Source organism: Lynx canadensis, chromosome A2 (genome assembly GCF_007474595.2).
Source record: "Lynx canadensis isolate LIC74 chromosome A2, mLynCan4.pri.v2, whole genome shotgun sequence".
NCBI lineage: Eukaryota > Metazoa > Chordata > Mammalia > Carnivora > Felidae > Lynx > Lynx canadensis.
The window spans coordinates 116,403,269-116,416,731 of NC_044304.2; the positions used below are offsets into that span (position 1 = coordinate 116,403,269).

Below are 13,463 nucleotides of genomic sequence, written 5' to 3' on the forward strand. Positions count from 1 at the left end.
TTCTGCCCTGGTCCTAACCACCACCGTCTCTCTCTGGATTGGGCTCTTGGTTTTGCCTGTGCCTGCTAGTCTCCACCAGGCAGCCAGATCATAAGTTAAATCGTGTTCCTCTGCTCAAAACCCTTCACTGACTTTTAATTTCACTCAGAGGAAAAACCCAAGCCCTCTGATCCCCAATATCTCCCAGCCCTCATTTTGACTTACCATCCTGCCCCCTCCACTCATGGCTCCACCTGCACTGGCCTCCCTTGCCACTTTTCCAATAGCACCAGCCACAGCGCCTCGCTTCAGTCTTATATTTGCTGTTCCCAGAACTTTCTTCTGCTTTTCCTCTGCATTCACTTCAAGTCCCTTCAAGTCCTGGACTAGTGAAACCCTCTCTCACCACTCCCTGTAACATGCAGTAGTAACACCCTCCAGGCTTGCCTCTCCACATCCTGGAGAATCTTGCTCTGCAACACTTTCGTGTCTGTCGCATCACACACTTGTCCGTTTACGTGCCACCCACACCCTCTGCGCACTAGACTCTAAGCTCCAGGAGAACAGAAACTTAATTTTTTCTCTCTCTGCTGCATTCCCTGTATTGTTGGCTGGATGAACATGTAGAGGCAAAGTACCATCTCGATATGTTTGTGACAACTGCTCACTCTTGGATAATTTTGATTCTACAAAAGCATGATGATTCAGAAGCTGGCAGATTTTGCTAAATATGTGATCATCATTGTTCCATACAGCCAAATAATTCCCACTTTCAGGATAAAATAGAAAAGAATATTTTTTTGATGTTTATTTTTGAGAGAGAGCATGAGTGGGGGAGGAGCAGAGTGAGGGGAAGACAAAAGATACAAAGTGCGCCCTGCGTTGACAGCACAGAGCCTGATGTGGGGACTCGAACTCACGAACCATGAGATCGTGACCTGGGCCGAAGTCGGATGCTTAACCGACTGAGCTACCCAGGTGCCCCCAAAAAGAATACTTTAAAACAGATTCTGCAATTTGTAGGTAAGCTCTATGAGGACAGGGACTGTGTCTGGCACCTGTTTGGTGCTCATGGATATTTGTTGATTGACCAAAGAACATTTCCCCTGTTCTCGAGACCACACAGTGGCAGCATAGAGAGAAACTTAAGAATAATCTTTCCATTTACTGTTGGGGTTGAAAGAGACTTGTAAGTGACCTACCCAAGGTCTCACCACTAACTAGAATTAGGTTTCCCAAGTCCCATCCCACGCTTCTTTCCCATCCTTGAATTGCCTGTGTCAGCCTCAGAGACCTGAGGAAAGCTTTGGAGAACAAGTTCTCGTTCTTGGAAGGGACAAGGGTGTTGGGGTCACATTGTTTGCCTCTCATTCTGTAGCAGAAGGAGCTGCATTCAGACCAGAGCTTGCTTATGTCCCCATCCCGCTATTAACTACTTGTGTGAGAGTTTGGTCAAGTCGCTTAACTTCTGGTCCTCAGCGAACCATTCTGTTACGCGGGGATTACCTAAATGGGGCTGCCGTGAGGCTTCTGCAGTGCGGCTGCAAACCTGTAACCCACACTTCCACTTACAAGTGAGGAAAACACAAGGCTTCCATCTTGTCCGTAACTGATCTGGTTTTCCTCATGAGCCCTTCAGTGATTGATTGGCAAGAAAAAATTAACTCAAGATCCAATTTTGTTTAAAGCTTAGTTTAAATGGGCACAAATTCCAGGACGAGACAATGAAAAGGTTCTGGAGATGGGGAGTGGCGATGGTCTGACAACATGAATGCCCTCAATGCCACTGAACTATACACTTAAAAATGGTTACAATGGTAATTTTTATGTATATTTTCCACAATAAAAAATTAAAATAGAGGCGCCTGGTGCTCAGTGGGTTAAGCATCCAACTGTTGATTTCAACTAGGGTCATGATCTCACAGTCATGGGATAGAGCCCTAAGTCAGGCTCCATCCTGACAGCACAGAGCCTGCTTGGGGTTCTCTCTCTCCTTCTCCCTCTGCCCCTCCCCCCTCTGCCCCTCCCCTGCTCACACATGCGTGCTCTCTCTCTCTCTCTCTCTTTCAAAAAAAAAAACAAAAAACAAAAAAACACTTTATTCCGGTAATTCACATGCTCTACTCTGGTAATGCTTAATCACTCTTGGAAAGATGATCAACCCCTCAGATTCCTCAGGCTTAGGCTTGCTTTCCCTCACTAAAACTGTGTTTGGTTACGTAAGTGGGTGAGTGGGTGCGGGGAAACACTGGAGATGGCAACTTATGTGATCTTGCAGCAGAGGAGGAAGAGTGAGGTCCTGGCATATGACTTCCTTGGCCTTCTTCAATCCCCAGGGGTCCCTGGAGGCTGCCTGCCAGGGCTCACCACCCTTTGTCTCATAGCTCCTGGCTGAGGAAACCCCAGATATTGCTACACGTCAAAACTTTCACTGTGGTGTTAGTTGGGAAGCTGAGTTGTGGCTTAACTGGCATGGAGAGGAACCGTGAGTCACATGTGGCATTTTCCCCACCGCCAGCCTCCACCATTGCCAAGTCCTCTCGTTTTCTTCACTGTCTGAGGTCTGTCCCTCCTCTCCGGGCACACCTGCCACTCCCCTAGTCACTTGGGCCTTCTCTGTACTGAGCCTTTTTTTTTTTTTTTTTTCAACGTTTTTTATTTATTTTTGGGACAGAGAGAGACAGAGCATGAACGGGGGAGGGGCGGAGAGAGAGGGAGACACAGAATCGGAAACAGGCTCCAGGCTCCGAGCCATCAGCCCAGAGCCTGACGAGGGGCTCGAACTCACGGACCGCGAGATCGTGACCTGGCTGAAGTCGGACGCTTAACCGACTGCGCCACCCAGGCGCCCCTGTACTGAGCCTTCTTAACCACACTGGTTGTTGACCCACCCACTGGCTTCCCACCAGACTGGAAGCTCCAAGGTAGAGGGAGGACTATATATTCCCAGTGTCTGCGACCATTCCTGGCTCAGCAAATGTTTTTCAAAGAATCCCTCACAGCAGCTGCTGGTCGCTCCCTCTGTGCAAGCCCTTTTTAAAGCACCCATCGGGTGTCACAGGAGAAAGAAGTGGCAAGGCCCTTACCTTTACATTTCGAAGAAGGTATAAAAGCAATACACAGCATTTCGTGAAAAGAAACACGCAGCTGTGGGCCACCTGGGTGGCTCAGTTGGTTAAGTGTTCAACTCGATTTTGGCTCAGATCATGATCTCATGGTTTGTGAGTTTGAACCCTGCATCGGGCTCTGCACTGACAGTGCAGAGCCTGCTTGGGTTCTCTCTCTCCCTCTCTCTCTCTCTCTCTGCCCCTCCCCTGCTCATGCTCTCTCTCTCAAAATAAATAAGTAAACTTAAAAAAAATGTGACAACAACAAAAAATATCACAGAGAATCAGAGTTGTTACAAAGCATAACTAACCATAATTCATCCTTGGTAAAATAACTCGGAGTCAAAATGATTTAATAAATTCTATCCTCTCAAAAAAGAAAAATTGGCTCTTAAGCCTATTTACTTACTGAAAATTCCTCTGAAAGCCCAGATGTGAACTCCTCCAGTGAATATAAGGTCCAGGTGCTTGTATTTCTTTTCTTTTTTTTTAAATGTGTATTTATTTTGAGAGGGGGCACTGGGGAGAGGCGGGGAGAGAGAGGGAGAAAGAATCCCAAGCAGGCTCCTCGCTGTCAGCACACAGCCGGAGCTCATGACCTGAGCTGAAATCAGGGGTCGGAAGCTCAGCTGACTGAGCCCTTTAAGGGCCCCCTGCAGGTGCTTGTATTTCTGTTTGCCACTGCCCGCCCCCTGCCCCAGCAGCTGAACTCTAAGAACTGGGGTTGCCTGCTTGCTTGGGTTCAGCCACCAGGTAGGATGGAGGCCATTGGAGACTGAGGTTGGGACAGTTCTTCCTTCCTCTGGGCTGGATCTTCTAGCAGAGCCGTCCCTCCACCACAGCTCCCCATGGCCCGATGGCCCCTCCCTCCTCTGAAGCTTCGGCTCCTTCAGGGCGGCAGTAACAACTTCCTGCTGTTGCTAACATGCCTTTAACCTGTGAGAAGCCCCTCAAGTAATCCCTTCATTTTCATCTCTTTAAGTACTGGAATTCGATTTGGTTTTCTGCAGGGACCCTTAGTAATAAGTCCGTAATAAGAAACCCTTGCCTGAGTGTGCAAAGGACAGTGATGTCCTGAGGTGCAGGGCACTGGTGTCCATTCATCACGTTAATGCTGGTATTCTATTGGTACAGCTAGAAAATAATAGGACTCAGTTTGTAAACCAATGGCCTGGAACTCGTAGATTCAAATTTTATTGCCTCCTTGAAGTCGACACTTCTAGATGCTTTAAGACCTATTTCAGCAATGGCCAACATGTTAAATGGCCAACACGTTAAAATATTCTCAGGTTGCTTTTTGAGATTTCCGTTAGTGCTCATAACCCATTATTTTGAATAAGGTTGGTAAATAATCCTCCTTTGATGGCAGATTTGATTCAGATCAACAGGCAATATCAACAACACATATTTGAAAATTAGCAATAATTTCATTAGGCTTCTATCCAATTTTCACTAATTATCCTCAAAATGTCTTTTATAGTTTATTTTTCTTTTAAGCCAGGATCCAACCAAGTTTCATAAATTGCCTTTGGTTGTCTAAGTATTTTTAGGGACACAGAGATGTGAGTTTATGCACATAACTGCGATCCAGTGCCTTGTGTAACATGATGTATTTATCTTGTCAGTGAACCAGGTGGGCCTTTAGTGAAGACGAAGAATGTTCCTAGCATTGCAAAGGACACAACTTGGATATGGGAGGAGGAGAGGAGCCAGTTACTCATAAGGGCCGTTAAATTGGTGTAAGCAGTCAGCACTTTCCTTTTTCATGTTAGGGCCCACAGAAAATCTTATTTCCATAGTGTGCTGGGGTAAACACAGGGCTCCCTCGTCCTGAGGGCTGGGGGACCTACATTTGTAGTACATCCTGAAAATGTGCAACTTTTTGGGTTCCCAGTTTATGTCTCAGGGTATTCTTATTTCAAATCTCTATCATTTTAGGTAACCTGGTGTGTTTCTTCCTCCAAAGAACCTAGTTTAGAGTCTTACTCTGTCCCTTTCAGCAGCCACTAATACCCATTAATCTGGAAAAACAAAGACAAAGTTGGCCTTTTTCCATGTTGTTTATTCCCAGTCAACTAGCTACATGAGGGGGATAAACAAATTAGTAGGAGCTTTGTGGAGATAATGAGGTATGGGTGGAACGGTGGGATTTAAACAGAAAATAATCTTATACACAGCTAGATAGAAGATTTACAGACATCCTTTTTTTTTTTTTTTTTGTAAGTATCCTCTGAGGGTAACAGAGGAAGATAAAACCATCATTGAGTAAAATAAATTAGCAACTTTTTATCATTGCATAACCCAAACAGAAGTCTCAGGAAGTGGTTTGCATTTTGTCATGATTTACAGATACTTACGTGATACATATTTCCAACACAGGGAAATAAAGACTAACACCGAATAACAGATTCATATATGCAGAGGGAAGTTGAGCACATGAAAATAGCTATCATCTGGTAGCAAAAATAGATTTATGCTGATGTTAATATCAAAATTAAAGACATTCAAATAAATTATGCCAATACATTGGAACTATTATTCCTAACATCACAAGAACAACTTTATTGCTCCTACTCATAACTTTAAAAAAAAGGTCTGAGAAAATTATACGATAGTTTGAGGGCATGATAGAACTTCTGGAATATGTTAGTAAGCCTACAACAAAATTCAACAGCGAAATAAGAACTTTATGGTTTTTCTTTTAGGGTTGACACTGTTAATGGTCGAACAAGACCACTCATCATAAATCTGGAAAATACGGATGAGGGACAATACTTGAAGTTCAAGTAAATGATTTACTGATGGTAATTATAAGCAGAATGTGAGAAAGGCAGCAGCTCAAATAAACAATCAAGTATTTTTGAGGTTTGTTTTTCTCTTCCAGAGAGCCCCACAGGAAGCAAACAAAGATTGTGGGCTATTGGGGTACTTTCCTTGATAGATAACTGGACTGTTGTCCTAAAGTGAACTCTGGTTAAATTAGTACCAGAACTGGCCTGACTTTTGGGAGGCGAATGGCATGGAGAGCCGCCCTGTGATTCTGATTATTACATTTGACTCGGGAAATACCAGACTGTGCTTTGGGTCAGCAGAGGGAAGCCATGTGCTGTCTGGATACACTGGAGAGTGCTGGTTTCTGCTGAATGAATCACCTGCAACTTGGGGTAATCGATAGTGGCCATAGGAACTTCTGAAGTACAATGTGGTTGACGGTGCAAAGTCCCATTCCCAAGAGTATCTGTGTAATTCCCCATGGATTTGGGATAGAATCATCAGGAATAAAAGGGAGGTTGGTTACAGCATATCTTAGATGGTGCAGTGACTGCAATTGTTTAATTGGGATTTTCAAAGTTCAGAAAGTCAGATTCTACTTCAATTCTTCCCAAAGAATGCCACGTTTGTTTTCTTTATCTTAAAAATATGAAATACCCTTGAGCTACAAATGACATGGGAAGGTGCTTTTGAGAATAGGGACTAAAGGAAAAAAGAAGCCATTTCCCCCTCAAGGTACTTTTAAGATTACAACAGTATGACTCACTAAGCTGTTTAAATTTTAGAAAAGCCCTTTACAGATGCTGGTACTAGTAGCTTTTTAAATTTGCATATAGTTCTGTACTATTTTCTAATTCACCTCTGTTTCCATCTCAAATAAGAGGACTACAAAGGTGATATTTGGTCCATTTATCTTTGTGACTCCAATATAAAGCATAAAATCAATTGAAATAACAGCACGGGGACAATTAAAAAATTTCCAAATACTATATAACAATGCTACACCCATTCAGGCTGCCCATCTTGGTTTTGTTGTTGTTTCCTTTTTTTTTTTCAACGTTTATTTATTTTTTTTTGGGGGGGACAGAGACAGAGCATGAACGGGGGAGGGGCAGAGAGAGAGGGAGACACAGAATCGGAAACAGGCTCCAGGCTCTGAGCCATCAGCCCAGAGCCTGACGCGGGGCTCGAACTCACGGACCGCGAGGTCGTGACCTGGCTGAAGTCGGACGCTTAACCGACTGCGCCACCCAGGCGCCCCTGTTGTTGTTTCTTTTTTGAGCCAGCCTCTGGAGGAGGCCTATTTCATAGTCGATATGGCTAAAAGTCCACATTTTCCTTCACATTGTGAAAACTAGGTTTGTTTTCCCCTAGGGTATCCTTACATCTACAGCCTGCTTCTTCCTCTCTGCGAGCAGACTTTGGATATATGCTTGAAAAGAAAAGAACAAAGCACGTACCAAAGAATCTGATTGCATCCTTTAACTGCTTAGAAATGGAAATGACATTCACATTGTGTTCATCTTGACTTCTTGATAAAATGGAATGAATGAATGTAATATTTAAGGAATCATTTGTTGTTTTAAAATGCTAATCATTTGCAAATTCCAAAAGGCCATGACTCACTTTCAGTAACTTTACACTTTGAAAGTGCAATACTGTCCAACTAGTTGATTATTTGGTGTAAACTGAAAAAAAATCATGTGTTCTTTTTTTCCCGATACTTATTCTACTTTTCATTCCTGGAATTCTACATGCTCTGAAATTATTTAAGTATCTGTAAGTGTTTTCTGGCGAAAACTGTTTAACACACCATTATACTTGATATTCCATAGGACTGTTATGGACAATAGAGTCAAAGACTTAAAAATTACGCTTTGGTTTTAACGTAATCTGGGCAGAAGTTGGAACTACTTTGATAACACACTTCAACTACTGCACAGATTCTATTATTGTACTTTAAAATAACATATTTGGGGCGCCTGGGTGGCGCAGTCGGTTAAGCGTCCGACTTCAGCCAGGTCACGATCTCGCGGTCCGTGAGTTCGAGCCCCGCGTCAGGCTCTGGGCTGATGGCTCAGAGCCTGGAGCCTGTTTCCGATTCTGTGTCTCCCTCTCTCTCTCTGCCCCTCCCCCATTCATGCTCTGTCTCTCTCTGTCCCAAAAATAAATAAACGTTGAAAAAAAAAAAATTTAAAAAAAATAAAATAACATATTTAAAAAGACAAAGTTTCCCCTTTCAGGAGTTATCATCTGTATTATTCAAGACTGCTGCAAGACTCACAAAAGAGGGAAATGAGTAAGAAGAAAGTGTAGGAAAGAGATAAGACAAAGCTTCATCAGAACACAACACAAAGGAAGAACATCAATTCTCTACATTTGTCTATAAGGCAGATGGTCAAACTTCTTATACAAGATCTAAAATATGGTGTTATTAAGAGGTAGAAAATACCAAAACAGTATTTAAGAAAAAACTGTTGAGTTCTTGAAAACAATCAGTTATTTTGCTAAACTTTTAGAAAGTCAAACTGCTGTGTGGAATGCACCGTATGTTTTATGCTAAACTGGAACATTCCATACTCAACAGAAAAGTAGGGAGTGGGGAATCTAGGGGTGGGGTTGGGGGGGGAAGCAGAAAACAGTTTCTTGTCAAGAATTTGGTTCTCACTAAGGAGAGATTTCCTACTGTGTCTCTGGGATGCCATTATAGTGTTTAACTAATGGGCATTTCTCAGATTGACAATTTCTCTGAGTAACAGAGCACAGTTTTGCACATAAGGCAATAAGAACTCTAGGGAGGGATGAGCTCAAATGCTTTTCCTCTTCAGGAAGGTGCCGTATCTATGTCATATAAAAACGTACATCCTACTAATCTCCTACCAGCCTCCCAACCACCAAAATGGAAGTATTCTTCGGACTCCAGCACCAGCAGAATTGTTCTGGATGAGCAATTCAAGAGCTGTCGGAGGCAAAAAGATATCGGAGCTACCAAATTAAACTTGGGTAGCTTACGCATGAGTGAGTAACCCTGGGTATTCTTAGTTCTTAATGCACCTGGGAGAGATAAATTTTTTTCTCCAACATAATTTTATAAGGCATGAATTTAATTTGAATTTTCCTAACCTTTGGAAAATTAGTGTTAAAGCTTCTTTTTTTAACCCACACATTAACATTCAGTCTTTCATTTTTATTAAATAGCTTATATATAAAATGAAATATCAAGGTGTTCTACATTCATATAAACAATTGTGATAACATTTGAAATTATAAAGGAAACTACTGAAGAAAATACATACTTAAATACAATGCTAAGCTAAGCACAGGTAATCATTCTAGATAATTTCTTTTAAATATATAGACACAGGTTTGTGGCTTCAGAAAGCAAACACAGAAGTACAGGTGTATCATTCTTCTTTCCTTTTTCACCACAAGACAGGATGGTCCAGTTTGGAAAAACCAAGATCTTTTCTAAGTTCCAAATAGGTGCCATTGCTCACCCAACAGTCATCATTGGATTTCCTGTGAAGGATAAAAGAATTTCTTGAAGGCTACTGAAAACACTGTCATATTCTCTCCTTCCCTTTCCCTCCTTTCTTCCTCCCAACCCTGGGCCAGGCTATCATTCTTACAGACATACAATGTCCCTGATAATCTCATATGGGAACTATGAGGGAACAGGAAGCCTGGAGGCCATTTTGTCACTTCCGACTTTGACTTCTCAAACTTAGAGGCTGTGAAAAATGGTGCTTGAGAGAAGCATGGATAAGGGAACAGTTTGTCATATATAAAACATGGCTGGGATGACAGCCACACCTTGGGTGTGACTATGGAAAAGCTACAAATCAACTAGATTGTTCAATGAAGTGATAAGTTAACATTAAAAACAAAAGGAATTGGAAGACATTAAGAGTCAGGAGAGAATAGCCTTGGTTCACTATCCTTTGAATAGATAATATATTAAATAGATGAAAATTCAAAAGGTACAAAAGGGTAGATAGCTAAAAGTTTTCTTCTTATTCCTATCTCCCAGATTTCCAGTCCTTTTCTTCAGAGGCAATGATGATCTTATAAGCTTCATTCTTTCAGAGAAATTTCATGCATGTGTGAGCACGCATGCATACACATACATACTCCACTCCTCTCCCATTTCTTCCACAATGACAGCACTCTGTGGTGTCCTACCTTTTGAGTTTTTGACATAACAATATATATTGGAGATCATTTTCTGTTGTCACAGTAAGTTCAGCAAACTACAGCCCAAGGGCCAAATCCAGGCTTCTGCCTATCTTTGTAATGCTGTTTTTTTTTTTTTAAGTTGAAGTATAATTAACATAAATTGTTATATTTGTTTTAGGTGTACAAATATATTGATTCAACAATTCTGTACACAGCATTACATCAGTGTCACCATAATAAGCGTAGTCACTATCTGTTACCATACATTATTACAATATTATCAACTATACCTATGCTGTGTTTCTCATCTCTGTGGAAGTATTTATTTTATAAGTAGATACCCTTTAATCTTAATCCCTTTTTATTGGAACACCACCATGCCCATTTGTTTAACTGTTGTCTATTGGTGCTTTTATGCCACTCAGTGGGTTGGAATAATTACAACTAAGACCTTATGGCCTGCAAAACTAACAATATTTACCATTTGTATTTTATAGTCCCCAAAAGTTTGGGGACTCTGTGGCAATAGGGAATCCTGATTTTTTTTTTTAAGTTTATTTGTTTATTTTTGAGGAAGGGGAGGGGCAGAGAGCAAAGAAGAGAGAGAATCCCAAGCAGGCTCAGCACTGTCAGCACAGAGCCCGACCTGGGGCTTGAACTCACAAACTGTGAGATCATGCTCTGAGCCGAAATCAGGAGTCAGATGCTTAACTGACTGAGCCACCCAGGTGACCCTGATTTCTTTTTAAACAGTCGCATGATATTCCATTGTAGAAATGGACCACAATTTAACAGGTACCTTACTGGTGAGCCTTTAGAAGGTTGTTTTTAATCTCTAGCTATCATAGACATATGTTAATAACAATATGATAAACATATAACAATATGTAATTTTGTACATATGTAAGTATAGTCACATTAAAAATTCCAGTAAGTAGAACTATGTCAAAGAGGGTGTACATTTATAATTTTTGACTGATATTTCATATGCTTCAAAGCATAAGTGGAGAGTGCCTGTTTCTCCAACCTCCCAGGAACAGGGATTCTTATCACACTTATTTCCCTATTCTAATAAAGGGATGTGTCTAAAATAAGCCAGTCTGCATACCTAGTACTTGACTATGAAACAGAGGAGCCCAGTTCTATAGGAACTGTAGTTGCCACTTGGAATTTCTGTGGACACTTCCCTTGTTCCCACATTCCTCTGTCACCTCTTTGCCAGGACCACTACTGCTGAAGAATTCTTGCCTTTTCTCCAGCTCTTCATTGCCACATTAATAGCGTGATAATTTAACAGACAATCAAGAGGAAAAAGAGCCACCTGGCTGCATCCATGTTCTGTCCTTTTCCATTCCAGACATAATTCTAGATGGTTTCAACAACAGCCTAGATAATGGTTTATATTTTGCATTTAAATGTTAATTTATTTCCCATAGAGCTCCACAGACTTTGTGGACTTTCACATTAGGTAAAATTGATGAATCTCCCTACCTAGTTCTTGAGACAGTTTAGTTACCTACAGTTTTTAATGATCCTGAATATACTGCAATGAACATCTTATAATAATCTAATTTCCCTTGTTTAAAAATGACATGAGGTGCGCCTGGTTTGCTCCGTCAGTGAAGTGGCTGACTCTTGATCTCAGCTCAGGTCTTGATCTCAGGGTTGTGAGTTCAAGCCCCATGTTGGGCTCCATGCTGGCCGTGAAGCCTACTTTAAAAAAAAAAAAAAAAAAAAAAAAACCAGACACAAGACCCTAGATGATTTATGAAAGAAAAAGAAAAAATTAGCCTACTTAAAGGTATATGTGTATATCTATCAATTGATCAGCAAATCAACTGATCAGTCTGTTAATCTATCCATTTATCTATCTCTTGCCTTTAAAAAATAGTTAAAGATGTCTTGTTTTTAAAATATTTAAACAAAGTTATGAATATTCTGGGATGAAACTCTGGTTGATCTTTATTTGCTTATCTCATGAGTCTGGGGAAATGATCAGAAGGGATCTTGCAAAACGCACATTGACTCTAGGGGGAAAAAGCATTATATTTTGGGGATGAATAGTACTTTTTGCTATTTTGGAATACAGACTTTATTTCTGCTGCTGACAGATTAGTAGCTAATTCCTCCTAAAAGTGTTCACGTTATCCATTAAAACACAATGGCAACCAAAACAAAACAAAAACAACAAACAAAAAACCGAAAAACCAACCAACCAACAAACAAACCCCAAACAAAAAAACCCTGGCTTCCCTGAAAGCAACACTGGGGTGGAAGGGGTAGGGCAGAAGCCTGTGGCTTTTCTATGTGCGCCTGTTTTAATGTTGATTTTTTTTTTTAATAAATCAATAAAAAAGCCCCTAAAACCCTACAAAACCCTGTCCAGTAGTCAGGAGAGCCAGGTGCCAGTCCAGGACATTTCCCTGGGGCCTCCTATGTTCCCTGGGTCTTTGCTTCTGCCCAGTTAATATAAAAGAGGGGGTAAAGGGCTGATGATCTCTGATGCCCCTTCTAGATCTTTAAGTCTATTTTTAACAGGACTTTAATGGCAAGTTATTTTAAAATTAATAGTAAGTGTTCCAAATCCAAACTGAAGTGTTTTGTAACTTCTGCAATTCAAGAATTAGACCACTTGCAGGGCACCTGGGTGGCTCAGTCCGTTGAGTGCCTGACTCTTGATTTCAGCTCAGGTCATGATCCCACGGTCATGAGATCGAGCCCCACATCAGTCTCTGTGCTAAGTGTGGAGCCTGCTTAAGATTCTCTCCTTCTCTCTCTGCCCCTCTGCCCAACTTGTGTTCTCTCTCTCTCTTAAAAAAAAATAAAATAAAATAAAAAAAAGAAAGAATTAGACCACTCAGAATTTCCATTTTCCAGGGGAGAAGTTTCTGCACTCTGAAGCAAGAAAAACACCAAGAAGGCTCTCCTTTGGGGAAGGGACAGCCCATTTACTCTCTTCATACCAGAAGCATCAGGTGTCACCAGTACCTATCCACCAATGGCCCACACAATATGTGCACACACCTGAAAAACCGCGGCTGGTGTTCCACATTATTTTCTTCTAAGACCCGCCGCCTTTCTCTCTGTAACTGTTCAATCCTCTGCTTTTGTATTTCAGCTTCTTCCAAGTTCCCTTCTTCTAGGAACCTGAGGCATTAGGGAAAAAATAAAGCAACACAAATTCCGAGAAAATACTGTAATCATTACTTCTAGAATTATGTATCTAAGACTGGATATTCAAAATGCTTCCCTATAGGTAAGGACCCTCCTTCAACCTTTAAAACAGTAATTTGAGGTAGTTAGGGACGACGACATCATCATCATCATCATCATCATCATTATTATTATTATTTTAAATGTTTATTTATTTTTGAGAGAGAGACAGAGAGTGAGTAGGGGAGGGGCAGAGAGAAAGTAGGACAGTGGATC

General features: G+C 41.3%; 1 protein-coding gene across 5 annotated transcripts in view; it reads right to left on the reverse strand.

The window, feature by feature from the left end:
- Positions 1 to 8,073: 8,073 nt before the first annotated feature.
- The window catches only part of OSBPL3 (oxysterol binding protein like 3), a 175,394-nt gene continuing 170,004 nt past the window's right edge, over positions 8,074 to 13,463 (reverse strand). For all 5 annotated transcript variants that reach the window (XM_030308116.2, XM_030308114.1, XM_030308115.2 and 2 more), the window contains 2 exons: positions 13,059 to 13,181; positions 8,074 to 9,377 (listed from right to left, as the gene is read on the reverse strand). In XM_030308116.2, the coding sequence (XP_030163976.1) occupies positions 9,281 to 9,377; positions 13,059 to 13,181 (220 nt within the window). In that variant the 3' untranslated portion in view covers positions 8,074 to 9,280. The remainder of the gene's footprint in view (positions 9,378 to 13,058; positions 13,182 to 13,463) is intronic.